The sequence below is a fragment of the Drosophila yakuba genome, chromosome 2R, assembly GCF_016746365.2.
Source record: "Drosophila yakuba strain Tai18E2 chromosome 2R, Prin_Dyak_Tai18E2_2.1, whole genome shotgun sequence".
In the NCBI taxonomy this organism is placed as follows: domain Eukaryota; kingdom Metazoa; phylum Arthropoda; class Insecta; order Diptera; family Drosophilidae; genus Drosophila; species Drosophila yakuba.
In genome coordinates, this window is record NC_052528.2 from 19,085,521 (window position 1) to 19,098,933 (window position 13,413).

A 13,413-nucleotide genomic window follows, 5' to 3' on the forward strand; every position below is an offset into this window, starting at 1 on the left:
TTCGCGCGTGTCTTGCTTTCCAGCGACAACGTCTTCTTTATTTTCTTTGCGCATAGCATAGAATAGCGTGCAGGGTAGCATCGAGCGTATCTACAGCCTTATAACATATTTTTTGGGAGACTACTTGAAAATCTATCAAAATAATTGTGGCTTAAATATAGATTTAAATGAGTAATAGCACGTTTTCCTTGCAAATATATCAGTAGTTTACAGGGTATCCTCGCCTCAAGATCTCCTTAGTGTTGCATTTTTTAAACATTATCATCGCCTGCTACCCCATGGAACGCTGCCTGCTGTGCACTAAGAGACCCATCGGCACTTGGTGCGTGGCTGGCAGGAATCCCGGAGCGCCTCGTTCCTTAGACATCCCAGGAGCAGGCAGTCGAAAGGTTCCTCTGACATTTACGATATTCGTGGGCATATTTTTTTGGGCGCCTCCTGCCGCTCGACGTGACTGTTTTATTTGATGTTAATGTGGATACGTTGATGCCACTCCCGCTTTCACTCTCACTTCCGCTAAAGAGGTTTTACGGCTGAAGGACACAAGGGTGGTGGTTGGTTGGGTTTTTGGTTTTCTGAGGCGTCTTGGCTGGAAAGCCACAGCAGGTTAGCACATTATTCACAAAGCCAGGCCTTTAAAACCGAACCGCACTCTGAGGTTTCGCTTGCTTAATTTGCGGTTGAGGTGGTATTGGAAAGGCGGCCGACAACCCTGCGAGATGCGCCCCTCATTTCTCATCATAAAGTGTGTCACACACTTTAACCATTATGAATGGCCGGTGATTTATTTTGATATCCAAATTGCCGAGTGAAATGTGCGAGAAATGTGGGAGTTACTTTTGACATTTTGTCATTTTAAGCTCTATTTCGCAGTCTTCGTTTTATTCTTTCGCTTCTTGTGTATATGATGCTCTGGAATAATTGATTGTTCCAGGACATGAATTTGTGTTTAAACCTCCGGCTCTGCCAAGCTACGCAAAGTGGCCTTGTGGCAGGATTAGGGGTAAAAAATATACTCTCCGAAAGGAAATATATATATTCTCCACGTGAACAAAAGGGCTTAGTGGAAATTTATTTCGCAACTTCATTGTGTACTTTGCGGTCTTATTGACCGATTTAAAAATACTTTGTTCGCTTAAATACACAATTGATTGATTTTAACATTTGATCAAAGGTTTGTTTTGTGCAACTAAATACGCAATTAATTGCCAATTAATTCCCACTTTGTTAGTAAATTGTATAACACTTTTTTTCATCCATACATAAAAAAAAGCACTTGTGGAATGTAATTTAAATAATTAAAGCTTTACTATTTGCTTATAATTATGTGGAAAGTTCTATTTGCAAAAACAACATCTTAGATTTTCCGTTTAGGGTCTATAAATTGAGAATTTTTACCATAGTTGCGGTTGTATTTCAAAATTGATTTGCCAATATTCTTTGGTTACTGCCACGATTTTCATTTATATTTTCCGACCCCGCACAAACGCCACATGACACGGCCATAAAAATTGCGTTTATTTGCCCGCTTTTAAATCATTTAAGCTGCATTATATGCAGCCAACGGCAAACACACACACAAATGCGGGCCAACAGGAAAACTGAATGAGAAAATGGGAAAATGGGGGTGCGAGGGCTTGGAAAAGCGAAAAGCGAAAAGTTCTGCCGCGTTGTTTGCACAAACAGCAAGTGCAACTGCAACAGCGACGGCGGCGGCAGCACGCTTCACTCATATTTTCGTGTATATTTATTTATTCAGCTCTGCATTTTATTTCATTTCAGTTTATTTCCCGCTATGGAGAAACTTTTTTTTTATTTCAATACACACACAAATATATATCTATATATGTATATATATATAGTGTTTGTGCCTTTTGCTTCCATTTCCCGAGCGGAGAAAACGGAAAGCAAAAGCGGATACACACACAGGAAAAGCGTTAAAAAAACGAACAGAACTCGGGCTTGTTTGGGTAATAACAACAAAAGAAATCTTTTTACACTCGCATGCCGAAAACCACGGCTTCGACCCCCCGGAATCCCCCGGAACCACCTTGAAGCTTTTCACTTTTGCTATTTGTTCTGTCACTTCCGGTGGCAACAAAAAATGGCCGCCCGCATGCCAGTGAAACTTTTACCTCCTCCCCCGCATTTTCCAACGCCCCCTCCAGTCACCGTTTTCCATATTCGGTGCGTTTCGCATATTTGTCCACATTGTTGGGCCTGTCGCTTTAGTTTTGGAGCCGTCTCCCATTTTCGGCGAGCCGTTGCAGGCGTTTATTAAATGTCACATTGCGAATTTTCCGACGGACGGTCGCTAACCCCTCCGTTGCGGGTTTTCCCTGATTTCCCTGCTTTTCCTGCGCCAGCGAAAAGTGGCACTTGTCGCGTTTGGAGATTTTTACTTGGTTGTCCGGTAGCCGGATCTTTTTTTTGGCTTTGGAACCCCCACTTCTTGTTGATTTTAAGTTACACGTTTTTAGCTGTCTTCCACTCATCCTGGCAGCCCGGCTTTTCCGGGTTTTTCCCGCCTTTTCCCCCCGGGCCTTTGCTGTGACAATTTCATTTATTTTGCCATTTCCTGTTTTACGTTTGTCAGCGCTTTTTTCGCTCATGAAACTCAATTACATGAGCTGCAATTGTGTATGTTAACTTAGCCAGCACTCATGGTTGTATCCTTTGGCCTTTGCCACGCTGCGTATACGCAATAATTACTGACAGCAACCTCTGTCGCGTATTTCGCGTTGTTTCGTAATAACGAAAATTATTATGATGTCTCCCCGGAGAGCAATCCATTAAATGGAATGCAATCACAATAAATATATACAATGAATAAAAATGCTCATTCCCGGATAATTAATTAACAATTACGAGACAATGCCAACGCTGACTGCAAAACTTTATGGTCCAAATTTATTTAAACAACTACAACCAAGTGGGAATCTCTTATGCAAAACCTCAATGGAGCACTAAGCCAAACAAGAGACACTACAAAACATGGGAAGTGGCGAAAAGAGTGCTTGGCCATCAGGTTTCAGTAGAGAATAACGTGTTATTACAACTTTCTGAATTATTTAGCCTGAAATTTATTTTCCACTGCACACAAATGAGCAAAACAAAATAAATACCAGTGCAAAACTTTATTTATTTTTAATTATTTTATAACAGCTGGTTGCTCGCATCCAGGAAAGTGCAAACACAGCACAGCAAGCAAAACTACAAATTCTGGCAAAAGCAAAGGTATTAAATTGCACTTGAGAATAGAATGAAATTCTCCAATTAAATGCTACCAGCAGCGAAATCCAGGGCCCCAGACCAAATATTCAATTACACCCAAATTCTCCATTGTGAAAGCAGATGAAATGTGTGAAAGAGATAGCCCTTAGCAGATAGAAAGAGAGGCGGGGGAGCATTGAAAATGTTGTACTAAATAAAACGTAGCCTCAAGTATTTTGTGGCAAGCTGTTGAAAGTAACCAACAAAAAAATCTGAAGCTGGGTGCGAAAGAAAACTTTGTGCTACCCAAAAAAGGTAGGTGGAAAACGTTGGGCGGCTGGCTGCGAAAAGTTTGCTCATGTGCTATGCCACTTGTGGCACATCCTCCTCAGTGTTTATCTCTGGCTCAGTGCTGGCGAGTATCAATTAGCCAAATGAAATTGCTCTTACCTTTGGTTTTTCCTGCTTCATATTTTCCAGAGCACTGCCGAACCCGTCTACTCACCCACAATGGCCGGCGGACTTTTCTCCATCGACAGGGAGTTCTTCGATCGACTGGGCACCTATGACTCTGGATTTGATATCTGGGGCGGCGAGAATCTGGAGCTATCCTTCAAGACCTGGATGTGCGGCGGCACCCTGGAGATAGTGCCCTGTTCTCACGTGGGTCACATATTCCGGAAACGTTCGCCCTACAAGGTAAGTGCCATCGATCAATTATTGAAAAGAAACCCGAACAGAAAATGGCAAATCATTGCGAACAGACATACAGGCATACAGACATACGGACTGACACAAAACCAATTCCGATAGACAGAGCCCACTGCTCATTAAGGAATGGCAGTGGGTCTGCTGGAATTTAAAACTCCTGGCCAACATGAGTGGGCAGCCTCAGGACCAGTTACCAATCCGGTCCAGAGCTTCGTGTTTGGTAAACAGTAGCCCAATCCTGGCCACCCCGCAACCCCCGCCGCTTCTCCTTTCTGTCGAATGGCAGCCGCAGAGCAGCAACATGGCACACATGGCACAGACATGGACTCACAAGGACTCTCGCACACTCACAACCTCACACGCACACACACACACACACACACTCACTGACATGGACATGCATTGCGGCTGTCCTTGCAGCATGTTATCTAGTGATTGTGATGGTGTTTGTTTGTGTATGTGTGCGTGGGTGTGTGAGTGTGTGTGTATTTGTCGAGTTCACCCGCTCCAAAAAGCCCCGTGCCCCAACCACAACCATCCATTATTCCCCCGGATCCCCAGTTTTTGGAGCAGCTTCAATTATCAACGGTTTACGCTTGACAAAAGTTTGGCAACTGTTTTGATGTCAGTGGCGTAGCACATACAAAAGCCTGAATATCCCTGGAGTGAAACTAACCAATTGGGCACCTGCCAATTCCCAGCGGAGTTGGTTGCGTCTCGATAATCACCAGTGAAGATATGCCAAGAAAAAAGGGCACAATCTTCCTAGAAATTTTCTGTAGAGAACAATAAGTATTTGACATTTAAAAGCGGGCAAAATAGTGCCCAAGCTCAGACTGAAATATTTTTCAAATTAAAGTGAAATATTTATTTAACAATGGCTAATCTAATGACACACATTATTTGTATATCTTTTTTAAATACAATTTTCAGAAGAGTTTGTTTGTAGTAGCGCATTTTAGATTTAAATTACCAGGCTGCGAAATGCAATTAAATAGCACAGTACTTAATTACGCGCAGCAACAATAGAAGTCAAATTTCATAATACATAATAACAAATCAAAGAGATAAATTCGCCCAACCCAACTCCATATGTAGCCCAATTTTCCTTCGCATTACAATAATTAAACTCACTCAAAGAACAATTACAAACAATGCAGAACAGTTCAATAGAATTGTGCACCTGTAGAAAACAGATTTATAGATGGCTTCAAAGGAATCGCCAGAGACATTGTATTTATCGCAAAGCTGGTGTTTCCAGAGCCCCTCACAATTTACGACTAAGACCAGGCGGCGTTTTCAATAAATGTCAGAACACTTCCCCTCTGGGCCAAGTACTTTCCTGGTGGCATCGAGAATGCAGCAATGCACAAGCACAGACACCTGTACAATGGACACAAGAACACAAAACAAGATACACAACGGGGGGACATTGTTCGCATACTGGGACAAAGGGCGGAAAAGACACAAGGGGCGGGGCCAAGACAGATGGCCAGCTGGCCAAAAGCAGGACAGAACCGCAAAAGGGCTGAAAACTGGCTGCCACTGGAGCCACCTAATGCCACTAAGCAAAAGCTACTCATTCAGGTAATTAGGCTTTGTTGTCCACACCGTCGGTTCCCCCTGCAACTCCTCCATTCGAGCGACTCTGTTTGCTGACCAAATATTTCCATTGACTCCTGCCACACCGGCAGCCGCCCATTGATTGCGCCCTGCCACCCCTTGACCACCCTTGATGACCACCTCTACTCATGGCCATACTGGTCCTGTTTTGCACCTTAATTGCAGTGGCGTTCTGGCGTGAATGTGCTGAAGAAGAACTCCGTGCGGTTGGCCGAGGTTTGGATGGACGAGTACTCGCAGTACTACTACCACCGCATCGGCAACGACAAGGGCGACTGGGGAGATGTCAGCGATCGCAGGAAGCTCCGGTAATTACCACTTTTTCATCCAATATCATAAGAAACTAACTTGTCATTTACTTTCGCGCACAGTAACGATCTTAAGTGCAAAAGCTTCAAGTGGTATCTGGACAACATCTACCCCGAGCTCTTCATTCCCGGCGATTCGGTGGCCCATGGAGAGGTAAGTGCCCCGAGTTGCATATTTTGCTTAAATCTTACTTAATCCCTTGACCCAACTAAACACCCCAAACTTAATACCAATCCGCACAAACGACAACCCATAAACACCATAATCCAATCCACAGATAAGAAACCTAGGTTATGGCGGTCGCACCTGCTTGGACGCACCGGCTGGCAAGAAGCACCAGAAGAAGGCCGTGGGCACGTATCCCTGCCATCGGCAGGGTGGAAACCAGGTTTGTTGGCCCATCTTGGCAGTACTGCGACCGCCACAAACTCCGTTCAGCCTCAAGAAATCCGCGCCAGGAACAAGGAACTCTTTTTTTTCACTTTCCGCTCTTTCGAAACTACTACTAAGAACATGTGAACCCAAACTAAACTCTCTTTTGGGCGATTGGGTTTTACTTCCCCCCTAATGTTGCAAATTTTTTTGAAAGTTGTCTGCTCCGCTATATAGTGCACTTAATTTACAGATCGCCAATATGCAGCACGGCATGTGTCTGGATGCAAAAGAGAAATCCGAAGAGGAAACGCCGGTTTCCATTTATGAGTGCCATGGCCAAGGAGGAAATCAGGTATCCACCTCCATGTCCACATCCTCAGAACTCAGAAAAGGAGGAGGCGGCGATTCAGAGTCCCTGACTCCGGATTTCTCGATCTCGTTGCTTTGTGGAATCATTTTTCAATCGGTGTTCTGCTGCGGACCTTTTCTTTTCCTTCTTTAACTTAACGCTTTTCGCTCTTTTTTTCCAAGTACTGGTATCTTTTTGCTTATTTTTCGCTTGCTTGATTAACTTTAACCTATATCCAAACCCAATCCCACACTAGAAAAACTACTACAAGTCATATCACATAACATCATCATCGCTTAACCAAATTACAAAAGGTTCAGGTTGAGAATGGATCTATGGAATATTTTTATAATTATCATTATCAACTTTTATTCAAAATAGAAGTAACTCATAATAACTTTATATTTACAACTTCTGAATCACAATCTTCCGAAGCACACTCGCTATATAGTTCTTGATGAATGACAAGCTTACTTCACAATTAAAAATTCAGTTTTTACTAATCAGAATAGTTTATTATTTCTGTTAGCCCCTTTCCCTTAATTTAGCTTCACGTTTTTCTTTAAATCCTAACTCAGCTCATTAAAACTTTCCAAACACAATTTTCTAAATTCTTCAACTAATTTCTTTCCCTTTGTTCGAAAAGTTGTTCCCGTATATTACCTTTGATTTTTGGTGCGTCTTGGGAAGTCCTTTTCCTTAAGTAATGGTTTTTAAAGTGGATTCCTCCTTACGAAAAAACTGACAACAATAATATTTTTGTCGTTGTTAAATTCTACCCTTGTGAATGTCCTGCGGTTTTGAGCACTAATTTTGACGGAGTTTGTGGCTACAATAACAAATATCTGTAGAGTACATAAATATTTTTGATTGTTTGCTCTCCGGCAAACAACTCATATTCAATTTATTTGCCTAGCATAAGTGAAAGTATTTATCAATAAAAGTTGCCAACTGAAATTGCGTTGACAATTTAACAGTTTTACAGGATGCATACAAGCGCAAATACAACACACACACACACACACACACGTTCAAACCATATACAATACAATAAGTTGCATATATTTGGGTACTTCGGTAGATTTATGCCATGTCACAGAAATTAATTAAAACACAATCATAAAATAATGTCAAATGATAAATCATTTACATGGCAATGGCTTCAGCTTCAGCTTTTCCGTTTATTACGCATTCAGCCTAAAAAAAGGACACATTTACAATCGGCGTACTACAAAAAAGCTTACTTACTCAAGTATTTTAAACTACAGCGAAGAAACAAACAACACAATAGCACATAAACAATAGAACCCTTCACAGTTCATACGAACTGACACCAAAACTGGAAGGAATGCAATATCATAGGGTCATGCCCACAGGATACCCTTTCCGCTGCTCAATAAGCTAGTGTGGCTAAGCTAATTTGCCAACTAACCGCTTTTGTGGTATAATCATAAAATATACTTCCATGCATATGTTCCTCAAGTATACAATCCTTAAACTCTGATTTACTTGCACGGACACAGCATATCCTTGTGACTTACAAGTGCAGGGTACTAAATACGAGTTGAGATACTTTTACGCTCACACAGATACGCTGCGGATGTGTGCAAGTATTGTATATTCAACATTTAAAGTGGGGGAAACGTGTTGACCTCGTTCCGCTTGCCCTAAAATCGCCCCAGACAGACAACTGCCACGCCCACTGCCCAAAGGCCCAAGCTCTCGCCCTTCTGCACGGAAACACACAAATGTAACAAAGTGAAAGCCTCATTTAAAGGGGGGAAATTACGAAAAAGATTTCGCCAAATGTTTGTATGCACTCGGAAATGCGGTTAAAATAATCAACATTTGCCAGCAAAAACGTGGACATTTTCGCTCCCCTGCACGCAAATTTTAATTTCGCACATCGTAAAATTTAGCAAGCGAATTCAGCCAAATGGGTAAAGGGGAAAATAAAACGCTTTTGACTACCACGTCAAAGGATACGCGCACCAAAAAAAAAAAAGGATAAGGGTGGGAAAACGCGGCGTCGGTTGTACTGTCCACATAATGAAAGTATTTCGCTCACGCGGAAGAAAAACGCGTCTAGGCTAGCAAAAATATTTTTCAGCAACCCGCAAACACATTTTTCCGGGGGATGTGGACAAAGCGTGGAGCTGAATGAAAAAAAGCGCACTAGATAAAAACTGTGTAGTGATAAATGAAAAAAACGTAATTAAAAACGCATCTCGCGCTCACACACAGCGAAAACACAAAACAATCGCGGGGGAAGAGAGAAAGCGCTGATAAAAGAAATGCAAATTGAGACCGCCAAGGACGATGGCATCATGGGTGGAGGGAGGTGGGGGGTTGTAAGTCTAAACAATAAGCGAGGATGAACACGAACGGCAAAGGAAAAGTCCTTGGCCAGCCAGTGAAAGTGTGCATTAGGCTGGATATTTCGATTATACAGGGCATAAATGCAAGGCCTAAAAAGCTTTATAGAGCGAGAAAAATATATCAAAGACAAATTAATGTAAGAAACAAAGACTTTAATTGCGTCAAATACTATATAAAATGACCAAACATGGATCACACTTATTTTCTTGCAAAGAATCCCATTTTTGCCATACAAATTGGTGGTAGTATTAGCTCAGTTTTTAACGAATGCTTCTCAAAACTGCACTAATTGAACGGCCATACAATACCAGTAATTATTCATGGCACAAAACCTGCGGGCCTCCTCTGCGCTGACCAATCTCATCATTATTCCACTCCTGGCATCATTATAAACAAAATATTGTTGGGGGTCCTTCCGGGCAGGCGGTGCGGAAACGGAAATGGTAACACAAAATGGCGGCTGGTCACGACCTCACTGTAACAGGAGGGCGCGGGCCGGATCAGGGGGCGTGGCAGGAGCTGGAGCAGGGCAAACAAAGGCAATTCCAGTCACCAGCAGAATCTGAACCGAGCTCAGGCCATCTGGCATTGGCAACGTGTTTTAAATTATAAATAATCATGGCCAGTGAGTTTCAGACAAAACCCAGACTCACACGCCCACTCTTACTCACACACACACAGAATAGGATATATATGTATACACTCGAACTCAAACACAGTCACAAGCGGATCTGCTTTTCGGCATTTAATTGAATAAAACATTAGTGTGTAATAAGTTGTGCGTTTGTAGCCCTGGAAAAACTTTTGGCAACTGGCAAACGCATTCCCCGCCATTACAATTTATATTAATGTGCTTTACCCCCAATTTTCCCAGTACTGGATGCTCAGCAAGGCGGGCGAAATCCGTCGCGACGACTCCTGTCTCGATTATGCTGGCAAGGATGTCACGCTCTTCGGCTGCCACGGGGGCAAAGGAAATCAGGTGAGTGGATAAAATATGTACAGAGGTAGAAGGTACTATGAACAAATTCCCTTAAAATGTATTTCATGTTCATGAGTGATGTTTCACTTTTGAGTATGTCGACGATGATAACTTAAGTAGTTAAACCTGCGACCTTAAAGTCATCTCTTTTTGCAAAGTCATCTAAAAGGTTAATTTATGTTATATAAATCGTATAAATACAAGTAAAAAAAAGTGGATCATAGTATTATGATTTTTTAAAACAAAGAAAATTTTATAATAATATATAACACATTTTTAAGTATTCCTTTAATCGAATTCTTTACTTTTAGTTCTGGACCTACCGCGAGAACACGAAGCAGCTGCACCACGGCACCTCCGGCAAGTGTCTGGCCATCAGCGAGAGCAAGGACAAGCTCCTGATGGAGGAGTGCAACCAGAGCCTCAGTCGCCAGCAGTGGACCCTCGAGAACTACGACAGCTCCAAGTTGTGAGGCTACTTCTATGCGAGGGGCAACCTCCTGTTGCCCACTTCGCGGCGACACCAACAATCACATGCATAGCAGCAGGAAAGGAAGGAGGAGGAAAGGAAGCGGAGACAGGACATGAAGTGGCGACAGGAGTTGGAGTAGTTCGATTCCCCCGAGGCATGTGCAATAGGGAGTGAGGGAGAGAGGGACGATCGGATGGCAGCAGCATCAGCAGCAGCATCAACAGCAGCATCACTTGCCATGCTATCTATATATTAAACAAATTTATATGTTTCCAAACAACAGAGTAGACGTTACTTAGCCCTAAGTACCACACATCCACAGACTAGACAAACAGACACTGAAAAAGGAACGACTGCTGTACAGTAGCTATAAGTTGATAAGATTTCTAGCCCTAAGTTTCAGCACTTAGGATTAGGTTAATGGAGCCTGGCCAAGGACTGTGCTGTGCTGGCCAACAAAGCGAAGTCGTAGCGCAATTTATGCATTTAAATTTGTAAACATTTAGCACAATTTATGGAAAGTGTGAACCTTGACTCTGTGTCCGAATTATTTATGAATTTTACAAATGTCATCAAATGGCTCTGCAAAAGCCACATTCCAAATATATATTTTAGCTGGTAAGCCGTAGGCTAAGTCTGAGTTGGAAAGCATTTGGTGATAGCCTTTTTTTCGCCTAAGACCCCTAGCATTCCCGTTTATATGAATTCTTATACTTATCTTTTTGTATTTCCCTTGAAATGGCGAACCAAAATTTTGATTTAATTTATTTTCGTACGATTTAGAAACAGTCTTGTGTTGCCTAATTTTTAGACGAGGAGCGTTGCCAAATTACGTTTAGATCTTTAGATTTCGGGTAATTTTTGTGTTCTCTTTGAAAATCCAAATCCGTTGCATTTCCTTTCGTTGGATTCTCAAAACGACAACATATCCTATATGTTGGACAAAGCCAGCTTGTAGTACTTACTATACATATATCAGTTTCCAATCTACCGATATCACACAAGATATATATAGCTATAGGCCCTAGTAGTTAGACCTTAATGCAAATGTGCATAGTGCCTTCTATTTATTACGGACGCATTCTTACACATATGCTATTGTAACCGTTCATCGAACTCTTGTAGAATTTTAGGCTAGGTCACAATCACAGCGACTGTGTATATACTATACTATACAATTTCATATCGCATCCTGCAGAATGTGTACATAACTATGATTAAATACTGTTTTATTCAAGACTAAAACGTACATATTATAAAAGTACCATTACGATAGCCAACAGTTGCGCATTGTTTTTCATTTGCTATGTTTTATTCCAGCCAGCGAGCTTCATTGTAGGCGGCATTTACATTTTACGTACGAAACCAAAAGCCATAGGAAGTGGTCGATAATCTTTTTTAAACTAAACTTACAATAGTTAACTAAGCGCGTAGTAAATGTGTAGTAAAAACGCAAATATTGTGCAAAGAATCAGATACAGTTCCAAATAAATATGTAAATTGAAAATGTGTTTGCATTACGGTGTTTGGGAATTACATCGGGCATATATTTTTGTCCTGAGAGATCTGAAACATTTAACAATTCAACTATTTAACATTGTTAAAGGAAACTCCTTAAAAATGGATTGAAATTATTAATTAAAAAGAAAAATGGAAAGTAAAGAAACATCTGATATGCCTCGGCCATCTATGGGTCATTTGCAGAACTAAGCGCCATCTAGAGGAAGGTTTTTCTTAGTCCACGTAAAAATTCCATTAGTCGCCATTTTACACGCTACTAGTGTAAGTAAGATATAGAGATACATGAATAAAATATAAAGAGCCAGTAATATTATTTCAATTTAAAGGTCTTGAATATTTTTTTGTCCTATTTATTTACCTACATGTATTAAATTGATATACTACAATATTCAGAGCTTAATCAGGAATATATGAGGTATTTGTTTGTAAACCGGTTTCTTATCATTGTTTCAGTATCATTGTTGATCAGGCTCCCGTGGAGTGAGCACCAGCACTTGGTACCTTAAAACGCCAGCCTCCTTTCCCTTATGTGGAATAAACATTTTATTATAGGAGGGGTGCACCTTACCGAGCCGCATATCTCCTTTGTACATAGCGCGTCCCGTGTAGGTAACTTCGCCCCAATGCGAATAGCCAGTGTCCAGCGCACCCAGCGGATATGAGCCATTCGACCCGTCCACCCACTTGTGATCGCAATCTTTCAGCACCAGCAACTCCACTCCATCGGTTAGAGGGAATGCCTTTCCGTCCCACCCGGCATAGGCAACCTTCTTCCGTGGCACATAGTGGGCCGGCAATCGTTCGTTACCGTAGTAGGCTCGTGCCACATAAGCGGGATCCCCCTCATCATCGTATCCACACTCAACGGCTTCGTCGGGCGGCAGATGCGAAAGCTCCGAGCTGCTTTCCTCATCCTCACCCAGTCTCATGGGCCTCCACTCGAAGTGCGTATCCATTTTGTAAAATTTCTCTTCAATGGGTGTATCATCGCACTCCGCACTGACTTCTGTGAAGTTCAGATAAAGTCTGGGCAAAGGATGATCACCGCAGGGAGTCCGACATTGTGGGCAGGAGCGCGATTTTCTGAGCCAGCGGGTCAGGCAGACGAAGTGGAAGACATGACCGCACCTATTGGTGTAGCAAACGTTGTCACTGGCACGAAAGAACTCGTTGCATATGGCGCACAACACATTCAACGCCGGCGAGGAATCAGTCGGAGAAATTGCGTCATCGGCGCTGGTATTTTCGGCTTTTGGACTCTCCATGTCGCGGTTCTATGCCAAACTGAGCTGTGGCGAGCTTTGAATTGGTTTTTATATATTTCTTCGAATGCTAAGAGAGGAAGGCTAACAGAATAATCTAAGAGAATCTGAAGCACATTTCTTATGCTACAAGCTAAAAGTTGTGCTTTTTCCAGTTGCTTATCAAATATGGTATTTGAATGTATTGTTCAAGCATGAAACAAAAAAAAAACACTTA

General features: G+C 42.0%; 2 protein-coding genes across 3 annotated transcripts in view; one reads left to right on the forward strand and one right to left on the reverse strand.

The window, feature by feature from the left end:
* The window catches only part of LOC6531371 (putative polypeptide N-acetylgalactosaminyltransferase 9), a 58,642-nt gene extending 46,722 nt beyond the window's left edge, over positions 1-11,920 (forward strand). The window contains exons 7-12 of one of the 2 annotated variants that reach the window (XM_015195804.2): positions 3,694-3,912; positions 5,713-5,855; positions 5,919-6,009; positions 6,482-6,583; positions 9,834-9,941; positions 10,253-11,920. In XM_015195804.2, the coding sequence (XP_015051290.1) occupies positions 3,694-3,912; positions 5,713-5,855; positions 5,919-6,009; positions 6,482-6,583; positions 9,834-9,941; positions 10,253-10,414 (825 nt within the window). In that variant the 3' untranslated portion in view covers positions 10,415-11,920. Of the gene's footprint in view, positions 1-3,693; positions 3,913-5,712; positions 5,856-5,918; positions 6,010-6,133; positions 6,245-6,481; positions 6,584-9,833; positions 9,942-10,252 lie in introns of both variants that reach the window. The other variant, XM_002092138.3, reaches the window with a different exon arrangement.
* Positions 11,921-12,389: 469 nt separating this feature from the next.
* LOC6531373 lies at positions 12,390-13,199 on the reverse strand. Its single transcript, XM_002092140.3, has one exon. The coding sequence runs from the start codon at positions 13,197-13,199 to the stop codon at positions 12,390-12,392; it is 810 nt and encodes a 269-aa protein (XP_002092176.1).
* Positions 13,200-13,413: the final 214 nt, after the last annotated feature.

Bases quoted from the DNA above. Each gene is read 5' to 3' on its own strand.
- LOC6531373 (XM_002092140.3), bottom strand. From the start codon at position 13,199: ATGGAGAGTCCAAAAGCCGAAAATACCAGCGCCGATGACGCAATTTCT.